The sequence below is a fragment of the Terrapene carolina genome, unplaced genomic scaffold (genome assembly GCF_002925995.2).
Source record: "Terrapene carolina triunguis isolate 2854851 unplaced genomic scaffold, T_m_triunguis-2.0 Scaffold211, whole genome shotgun sequence".
NCBI classification, from domain to species: Eukaryota; Metazoa; Chordata; order Testudines; family Emydidae; genus Terrapene; species Terrapene triunguis.
The window spans coordinates 36,652,381-36,663,193 of record NW_020664562.1 but is presented as its reverse complement, the minus strand read 5'-3'; the positions used below and the strand labels follow the sequence as shown (position 1 = coordinate 36,663,193).

General features: G+C 38.8%; 1 protein-coding gene across 5 annotated transcripts in view; it reads right to left on the bottom strand.

Moving 5' to 3' along the window:
• Positions 1–1,740: 1,740 nt before the first annotated feature.
• The window catches only part of LOC113404973 (guanine nucleotide-binding protein G(I)/G(S)/G(O) subunit gamma-12), a 70,520-nt gene continuing 61,447 nt past the window's right edge, over positions 1,741–10,813 (bottom strand). For 4 of the 5 annotated variants that reach the window (XM_026655945.2, XM_026655943.1, XM_026655946.1 and 1 more), the window contains exons 4-5: positions 4,760–4,877; positions 1,741–3,581 (exon numbers count right to left, since the gene is read on the bottom strand). In XM_026655945.2, coding sequence (XP_026511730.1) covers positions 3,456–3,581; positions 4,760–4,855 — 222 coding nt within the window. In that variant the 5' untranslated portion in view covers positions 4,856–4,877 and the 3' untranslated portion in view covers positions 1,741–3,455. The remainder of the gene's footprint in view (positions 3,582–4,759; positions 4,878–10,813) is intronic. The other variant, XM_026655947.1, reaches the window with a different exon arrangement.

The following is a 10,813-nucleotide window of genomic DNA, read 5'->3' as shown; positions in this document are numbered from 1 at the left end:
AGAGAAAACAAAAGGATTTCATAAAGCCATTTGTAAGTCAAAGGCAAATAATTGTGATAACATTCATGTGAATCTGAAGTTACAATGACAATACAAAACAACACAGTATTAAAACAATCAAATTAGTAAACCCAGAGGGGGAAAAAACCAAGCAAATGGGCCTTTTAGTTTAAGAAAAAGAACCCTAACATTTTCTGGAATAATATCAGGTTCATTTTACAATCACAAAGATTTTACATTTGAGGTATCTGCACTCAGAGCACCAAGTAAGTTGCAGTATTGTGGTTCCGCTTTTTCTGCTTAGCTAGCCTGGCTGAAAATCATTCCTGCAACGTCCAATATCCCAACAGCTATGAATTTGGGGTGGTTTGGTTTTCGTTATTTCATCTCACTAACTAGAAAGTCCATATATCTTCACAATTCTTCCCAATCTGCATGACTCCTTCTCTTCACAAGTTCATCAAACAAAAAGGTTTACTTTATACTGCATTTTGTATACTTAAAGAGTAATATTATAAAAACATAAGTAGCTGTTTGAACCTTCAGATGACACTACATATTGTGTTTAAAATACAATACACAGAGAGTTTATTTTAAAAGCTATAGAAAAGTAATCAGAAACAGTCAGTTGTATTTCACTGTTTTATTATAGTTTCCATGTGTTTTAGGCTAAAAGTTAGAAGGCACCTGAAAGAAGTTGGCACCCTATTTCCTCTACTTCTAACCATATATATGTGGGTAAAGGGGCAATTATGTTCTAATAAAACTCTTTTGCTATTTAAATGCATAGGTATAAGAAAGAATTAAACAGCTGCTGCTATAAATTTTGTCCTTGCATTGTAAAGATGTCAAAAGTGTATGAAAAAAGTAGAAAAATACACTTCAGATTAAACAGGGGTGAATAGATCACTATTAACTCATCCTTTAAAAACAGGCATACATTGTGGCACTATGAACATTTAAAATGCTAATATTTATGAAGACACTTTCAACAGGTTACAAGTGCAGTATGCTAGTCACCCCAAGTCTCCTCATACTCCCACTGAAGTCAATGGCAAAATTCTCATTCAGTTCCCATTGAAGTCAGTCAGGCCCCAGTTGTTTATGAAAATATTTCCAGTAGCGTATGTTTTATGGCAACATGTTTGTGATAATACTTTAAAATGTATCATTTACATGTTTTGATTCAGTAACTTAAAAACCACAATCATGGCACTTATGACTCCAGTTGTAAAAATGCTGGATAGATTTGATATGGAAGTAGTAACCGAACAAAATGGATTCAGGTCAAAAGAAAGTTTAAAAAAAAGTCTGCAGTTAAACTCATTACTCAAATTAATGCAACTTAAGTAGTTATAAAACGAGTTTTTAAAGTTCTAATTTAGCTGAATACTTCTGACATGAAATTCTATGAGTAAGAAGGATCATAAACTAATAGCTTAGAAATGGCCAAAGAGAAAGAGCCAGGTATCAAAATGACCTTTGTATCACCATATTTGTATATATTACATTTTCATATATTCATTTGGGTTCTAAACAGTTCAAACATTTAGCCACAAATTGCTGACAACACAGGCCATAACAGATCAACAGAAGGGCAATAGTTTGGTTGTAAAAAGTTACTTTGAAAAAAACAAGATATTACAGAACTGAAGAAATACAGCATGACTGCTGCTAGTAGCTCAGTTATGAAAGTATACAGCTAAGTTAATTACTATTTTTATCAAGATCATTATAAAATGATGACTGAAATATGGTAAATAAAATCAGTGAAAATCTAGATTGTTTTGAAATTGTTATTAGAAAAATATTCTAATTATAAAAATAATTTGAATGTCAGCACAGAACAATCCGTGCATTTATTTTTTCTTACAGGAAGTCTCAAATTTAGATTTTTGAAAGGAGGTTTGTTAAAAACATAACATATTATTAACAGTGTCTATATAATTTAATACAGAATTAGACACATGCAACATAAAACAGTAAATTAAAAGTGGTTAATAATTTCTGTAAATATCATTACAGAAGATCACAATTTCAGGTATTGTATAGCTGGCTATAGAGAAACACCCCCACACACAAAAACACATTGGTAACCTACTAGAAGTCAATATTGTTTTCTTTCCACTCACTTATTCCATCAATACACAAGACTTGTATATAAACTTTATTAGGCTATTTGTAAATCAGTGATGTTATGGAAAGGCCATCCAATTACATTTGCTTGATCATAATCTGGATAGGATTTGGCTTCTTTTTCCTTAAAAAAAGGGGAACTCAATTATTAAAAGAACCAAATCCTGGATCACTGCACAAAACCTAAATGAGACTTGCACAGGTGACCCATGTGGCTTGGAGTGATAGAATCCTCCCCCTCACCTTAGCAGTGGGGCAAGAGAAATGCTAGTTCCAAAGTGTTGGAGTCTTACGTAGCCCTATTAAAGGAGCTACATTGATCATAATTTGAGGAGAAAATTTAGAGGGGCAGAATAAAAGGATTAAAATTCTCCTTTATTAGATCTTCTCAAAAATGAAAAATTACATAAATCATCAGAAATCTATTGATTCTTGACACAAAAACAGATTTTTCACTTTTAAAAAGAGTTAAGACATAACTGAAGGTAAAGGCATGAACCTATGGAGTTTATCAATAATTGCAGCAGTTGTTTGCAAGGAGTCTTGTCAGAGAATGCACTTTGGAATGTGTATATACACAAACACATATATACACACACACACACACACAAAACCAATACATAAATACACTAATTGAATACAAATACACTATTTTTAAAAAGCTACAGTAAATTAATCTTGATTAAGAGTCAAATTACTTGTCTACCTTGCTGATCTGTAGGTGAAGATCAGGCAACTTTGATCTTGATTGTGTAGCCTAATACCTTAAACTGAAATGCAGACATTACACATTTTTTAAAAGACCTTCACCTCATCCAGGCCTCTCTCCTTAGGGCTAGTCTTCACATACAGTGCTGCAGCAGATCGCTTTAGTGAAGATGCTCCTATACCGATGGGCGTACTTAATCCACCTCCCAGAGAGGCAGTAACAATGTCGACGGGAGAAGTTCTCCCGCCGACAGAGTTGTCTACAAGGGGGGTTAGGCTGGTATAACTACGTCACTCGGGAGGCATGGATTTTTCACACTCTGAGCAACATAGTTATATCGACATAAAAGCCAACACAAGAGAATTACCAGCTGCATGCCACAGACCCCATTCCATTTTACAAGAAATAGGATAATTTAGTTTATAATCTTCCTTCCCAGTAAGGATACTATAAAGAAAAAAAAATCTTAAACTTAAAAATTCGTTTACACACATAGTAAATACATTGCTGTTTTACACCATTGATATCAGGTGACCATAAGGTTATTTCTCTAATAATTTGCTTGTAGTCTGTTTTGCTTGGGAAAGCTATGGAGGTACTTACTGCTCTGCTACAATATAATGCATGTTTTTTTATCCTTGAAAGGGTTTTCAGAAGCAGGTATGCCCATTAGTAAAGGATCTTTCCTGGCATGTTCTTCACAATAGCACATGAGATCTGCTGATGCTTTTGACACCTGGCAAAAAGACACAAAATGGTAAATATTCCCAGATCATTTGCAATAGGATGGAATGGGCTGTGGGATGCATCCATAGCTACAGTGAATTAGTTCTGCATATGGAAGAACAGAGTTTGAGAAATCCATAAAATCTTCAGGTCCAGAGCTAAGGCCACCAAGCATAATGCAAAGGTTTCTGGGATTTGCTTCTTGGACTGGCCTTGATGAGGTTGGTAGAATGGGAAAAAAGTAAGCAAAAACAAGGATAAGCCAGGATGCTGTGTCTTTAAAGGTACTTTGGGAAGATAGGCATGAGTAACTTTACATTTTTCTGAGATTTGAACAGCAGGTTCAGAACAATAGAGCAGGCTTCTAGAAAAAAGATTTTATATGTTTAGATATCATTGTTAATAATCAGTGAAGTGTCATCAATTGACTTACAGTTTCTAGGAAATTGATTCAGTCATTTCCTTGCAAGACATTGCATGTTCCTAATCTCTAGCTGACTGTAAGAAAAGTACCTACGTCAGGTGTATTAACCAATCTGCTGACGTTTGGACGGTCGGTAGACTGCAGAGAGTATTAATAAAATGGAGAATGAAGGCAAGGAATGGTATGTTTAGAACAACAACAAAAAGCCAAATCTTAATAGGTGATATTTTAGCTTAATCAAATTCCTTAACCACTGGGTTGGGCAGGGAGAAAAAGGGAGAAGTTTGGGCTCCTTGTCCACCATAATTTAGGTGCACCCTGTCTCAACTCTCTTCCTCTTTCAAGAGGGCTACAAACCCTTGATCTACCTGCAAAGATATATAAAGTAAAATTTAAACATCCAAAACTAACATGGCTCAATTGGAAAAAAAAACCTGCTTTAAATCACATCTCATCTTCCACCCACTCCATATTATAGATTTAGATTATAAACTCACAGTAGCAAAGATTTGGTCTTCTCACACATCCATAAAGTACCTATTATACTCTTGGTACAATTTTTTCTATAGCAACAATAAGAAAATCTGTAAAGTTCAGTACCACAGATATGAGTGAAACTACCACATTCAAAGATAACCCCTGTGAGATAAACTGCATAATAAAAAAAATATGTACATATATATTGGGAATTTACTAAAATATACCTGCCGTAATTCACATGGTTCATATAAAAAAAGAGAAAGATCAGTAAGAATGTTTCTCACCTTTATTCTTTCGATAGAAGCTTCTATTCTTAACTGCTGTACAGTTCTTCGTGCCTGAGCTATATTGTTTGTTGTGCTAGTTGTTTTGCTAGTCATTTTCAATGAAATCTCTCAAACTCTGTTAAGAAAAACAATTGGTTATTTTTCTAAAAACTGCCTCCCTGTATAGAGGCAATGCCATATGCTGAAAAAGGATTTTTAGTTCTTTTATGTGAAATGTTGACAGATCAGATATTGTACAGAGAAAATACTAGCAAAAAAAAAAAAAAAAAAGTGAACACTGTTGAAGCTTTTATGTATATTTTTTTTCTCCCTAATTCCAAGCCCATTAATATAAATACAGCCTCCACTAATAGTTTCTCCACTTGTATTTCCCTCCCCCAACAGCTTTTTATTAATCTATTTAGTCCCTTAAAGTTGAAGACATTCATAAAAGTATTCCTATGCTCATTTTAAAAACAGACATCTGCACAGAAGATTATGGAAAGTTGTATACTGGGCCAGGTACTAGCTTTAGAGCCATATATACCTCTCCAAAGCTAGAGTATTATTACTGATTATCATGGGATGAACTTTGCCCCTAGGAGGCACTATGTCTGAGATAGATGCCATTTCTCTCCTGCTGGCCTCTGGTTCTCTTGTAGGTGGAGGAGTATTTTACAACCGTCCTTACGTGGCACAGCATCCTTTCCCCAGGCAGATCTGCAGGTCAGCAGAGAAGGAAAGGGGCAGAAAAATGGCCCACTTGCTCATTAGGAGAGAGAATGTCATGTGTGCACCTCCTGCTCTTCTCCCCCCCCAACCTCCTTTACCACACACCCAGATAAGGTTATGTTTGGATTTTGTAGTGACTTAAGAACAATCTTCCAGCTTCTCACAGGAATCAGACATAACAGCTGCCAAAGTCTAGAGAAATACTCCCACTCCACACCCCAAGTCCCCTCCCAACACACACACACACACACACCCGCATGGCTGGCTCAAAATGTGTTTTTGGTAAAAAGAGTGAGCAACTTTGAGACTGATTACACTGGTCTACAATTTTTGAGAAGTCGTCTGCTTCAGAGATAAAATGTGCTATTTATTATGTATTTTGATGTGCTGAATTCAAATATGACAATTAAAACAACTGATTGGCTACTGTTTCTAAAATATTTAAGTTTTTACATTTTATGTCTATGTATATTGTGTAGGTAGTAGAGTTTTAATCATAAATTGTAAACCTAGGTCTTTTCATGTGTTTATGGTTGCTTTACATGATAATACTTCACCTGTCCTGTTTATGTAACACTTTAAAAATCAGCAAAAGGGTTATATAAATAAAATTTATTATGAAACAAAAGGCAAAAAACTATTATGTACATAGTTTAGTCCTATTCAGTGTCTACTCGGCGCTTCTTGGCTTGTCTCTTGTATTCATTAAATGGAGCATCTCTTGTCACTGTCCAGCAATAGTCTGCAAGCATTGATGGGCTCCATTTGCCCTGATAGCGTTTCTCCATTGTTGCAATGTCCTGGTGAAATCGCTCGCCGTGCTCGTCGCTCACTGCTCCGCAGTTCAGTGGAAAAAAATCTAGATGAGAGTGCAAAAAATGTATCTTCAGTGACATGTTGCAACCAAGGCTTTTGTATGCCTTGAGGAGGTTTTCCACCAACAACCTGTAGTTGTCTGCCTTGTTGTTTCCGAGAAAATTTATTGCCACTAACTGGAAGGCTTTCCATGCCGTCTTTTCCTTGCCACGCAGTGCATGGTCAAATGCATCATCTCGAAGAAGTTCACGAATCTGAGGACCAACAAAGACACCTTCCTTTATCTTAGCTTCACTTAACCTTGGAAATTTTCCACGGAGGTACTTGAAAGCTGCTTGTGTTTTGTCAATGGCCTTGACAAAGTTCTTCATCAGACCCAGCTTGATGTGTAAGGGTGGTAACAAAATCTTCCTTGATTCAACAAGTGGTGGATGCTGAACACTTTTCCTCCCAGGCTCCAATGACTGTCGGAGTGGCCAATCTTTCTTGATGTAGTGGGAATCTCTTGCACGACTATCCCAGTCACAGAGAAAACAGCAGTACTTTGTGTATCCAGTCTGCAGACCAAGCAAGAGAGCAACAACCTTCAAATCGCCACAAAGCTGCCACTGATGTTGGTCATAGTTTATGCACCTCAAAAGTTGTTTCATGTTGTCATAGGTTTCCTTCATATGGACTGCATGACCAACTGGAATTGATGGCAAAACATTGCTATTATGCAGTAAAACAGCTTTAAGACTCGTCTTCGATGAATCAATGAACAGTCTCCACTCATCTGGATCGTGAACGATGTCGAGGGCTGCCATCACACCATCGATGTTGTTGCAGGCTACAAGATCACCTTCCATGAAGAAGAATGGGACAAGATCCTTTTGACGGTCACGGAACATGGAAACCCTAACATCACCTGCCAGGAGATTCCACAGCTGTAGTCTGGAGCCCAACAGCTCTGCCTTACTCTTGGGTAGTTCCAAATCCCTGACAAGGTCATTCAGTTCACTTTGTGTTATGAGGTGTGGTTCAGAGGAGGAGGATGGGAGAAAATGTGGGTCCTGTGACATTGATGGTTCAGGACCAGAAGTTTCATCCTCTTCCTCGTCTGACTCAAGTGAGAATGATTCTGGTGCATCAGGAACCGGCAGTCCTTCTCCGTGGGGTACTGGGCGTATAGCTGATGGAATGTTTGGATAATGCACAGTCCACTTTTTCTTCTTTGACACACCTTTCCCAACTGGAGGCACCATGCAGAAGTAACAATTGCTGGTATGATCTGTTGGCTCTCTCCAAATCATTGGCACTGCAAAAGGCATAGATTTCCTTTTCCTGTTCAACCACTGGTGAAGATTTGTTGCACAAGTGTTGCAGCATATGTGTGGGGCCCACCTCTTGTCCTGATCTCCAATTTTGCAGCCAAAATAAAGGTGATAGGCTTTCTTAACCATAGTGGTTATACTGCGCTTCTGTGATGCAAAAGTCACTTCACCACAAACATAGCAGAAGTTATCTGCACAAGTACGAGGCATCTCTGCTCACTTTGGCTAAACAGAAATGTGTCCCTTTGCAAAATCAAACACTGACAAATAAGAGAGCACGACACTGTATGATTTCTAGAGCTGATATAGGGCAATTTGTTCAGCAGAGTGATGTAAGCTTCGTTATGGTTGCATCATCCATGACTTCTAGGAATAACATGATGCAATTCATATCATGTATGACGCAATACCAGCTTCAGATTGCATCATTCATTGTTTTGCCTAAAAAGCAAGTACTGTCCAAACCCAGTCATAGATTTATTCATAGATCCAGTCAAAGATGTATTTTAGTCATTTCTGGTTTAAATTGAGATCCCTTCCCTTTATAACTCACTTATCCTCCCCCATTCCCAAGTCAAGGGTCGTATATACTGACTCAATAGCACATCTTGAAAACTAGAGCCAATCAACAATTTTAAGCATCATTTTCGTTCTCAGTGACCCAGAATTAGTAAAGTTTGACTACATTTATTTCAGAAGCATTTTGGCTGCAGAGCAGTGTTATACTTTTCTTCTCAGGATGAGAATTCGAAGCAGCACTCAGGCCACACAGTTTTAACAGTGCTGCACTTGGACACTACCCATTGTGTTCAGTTGATCTCAGCAGCACATGACTGCAATTTGATCAAAGCTTTTGGACGTTGACTCGATAGTGTGTAAAGTTAGCCTCTGTGAAGGCATGTGAGTGATTAGAGTGCAGGTTTTGATCACAGACAGTTCAAGCCTGTGACTAAACCAGTGCCACTAAATCAGAGCATCTCACTGAGTCATGCACAGAAATACCAGATTTGCTCTCAGTATCACAGACAACCAAATCCTAAGAAGTAGCTAACGAGAACCCTGTGTAAGGCCACACTGCGACAAGCATGAGAGCAAAGCTGTCACTGTGCCAGATCCAACTCAATGATAATGAAGAAGAAAAAAAAGAAAGAAAACTGCTGTCTAAATCAAAACTGCTGCAAAAGTAAATAATTAAGCATAACTGTTTGCTCAGACTGGTGTTTTCATCTGGCAGGCATAATGGTGGTCTCTTTACAAAGACTCTTAAAAGATTCCACTATTATGGCCATAGACATGTATTTCATAATGTCTGTCTGCTCATGATACATTACTCTGCCAACTTCTACACCATTCACATTTCAATATCTATCAAATCACAGGGTGGCCTCTGAAAGTTGTGTAATAAGCAAGTTCTAAAGACATCATGTGATCAAGCCATTTTCAGTTTCTTACACACGCATGGAGGACTACAGGATTGTGGAGGACTTCACTGCTCAACTATTGTTCCCCCCAGCCCCCCCAATAAGTCCTGCTGAAGCATCATCTTTGCAAAGTCTTCTTTCTAAAAGACCTCTGTATCTTTGATTTACCATCACTTCCTTATTACAATAATATTGTAATAAAGGTGCAAAACACTGAAATGCTGGCAAGAGATGGATCTTTGTTTCCTGACCCTCATCATAGGCTAGGGTCATGGTCACAAAAGGTTATACCTCTGTTACATGGCCAGGGTCAGTATCCACTCTCAGTTAGCTGCTGTTACATTTTGACTTTTTTTTTTTTTAAAGGCAAATGCAAATGAAGCATATCATCAGTCAAGACCAACCACAAAACAATGTGGCAAATTAAACAACACGTGAACAGAGACATCTAGGATGCATAAGGGTACTCTTAAAAAGATCAAGAAAGATGAGTCCAAGGAATTTGCCTATTTCACGATGGATTTAATCACTACTGAGGCTGAAGTCTCATTTTTTGAGCAGAAAATTTTGAGGCTTTGCTAAAGGTAGAACGGGCTATACTGGATCTCATAGCAAAGAAAGACAATCCTGGCCCTTATGTTCAAAAAATTATCCTTGATGAGCAAATGCAGCTCCCATTGAAAACGTTGGCCTAAGGTGACTTGCCCGAAGCCTCAAAGTGAATTATTGGAAGAGCTGGGGAAAGATCTCCTTGGCCTAGTTCTCCAGGCGCTGAACACAGTTAGTTCCTCTGCACTTCGGTTGGAGCTAGCTTGCGCAGCACTCCCAAAAAGTAAGGCTGCATGAGTCCTGGCACCTAGTTCTCTGCTCTAACCACTAGACCATGCCACTCATGTAACTCTCCACCTAGTAAGTGTCCTACATATGAGCGAAGTATAATTATTATTTATTTTAGGGCAGCAACATTCGTGCCATTTGTCCTATGCAATCTAAGTTGTTTCTCATCTCTGTAGAAAGTACAGCCTACACTTCAGAAACAGGAATTATTTCTGCTGAAACAAGCACTGATCAGACAGCAGCATGAGGATAGAAGAGGCAACTTGAGCAGTTTGCAGCATCAAATTTGAAATAATATGGTCATTCCACTAATTCCTTATGCAGCAGCAAAGAGATTAAACTAGTAAACTTTACCTTCCACAAATACTTCTAGAAAACAGAAAAACAAGTACAGTAAAACCTGCCAAGAGCGACCACTCACAGGAGTAAGCAAATGTGGTCGCTTGTAAGAGTGGTCTCTCTCCACAGGCTTGCACACTAGAGAGCGGTGGTGTTCCGTGGCCTCTGCAAGTAGTCACTCGTTCCAGGGGGGAGGGGAAGTCTCTTTAGCAGGTTTTATATTGTAGGTCAGTCTGGTGGCCTAGCAGTTAGGGCTACCATATGTCCGGATTTCCCCGGACATGTCCAGCTTTTCGGTCTATAAATAGCCGACCGGGGGGAAATCACGGACATTTTTAGATTTTTAAAAATCCCCCCCGGAGAGCTATTTATAGACAGAAAAGCGGCGGCCAAGCGCAGCTGGGCACCCAAAGCCCCTTCCCGGCTCCCCCCATCCCCTGCAGCCTTACCACGCTGTCCGGCCCCGCAGGTGTCTTCCCCCTCCTCCACTCCCCTGAACGCTCCGCCCACCTACTCCTCCCCCTCCCCTGCTTCCCGCGAATCAGATCTTCGCGGGAAGTCTGAAAAGAAGCAGGGGCAAGCGGGATGCAGCAGCACGTAAGCTGGGAAGGGGG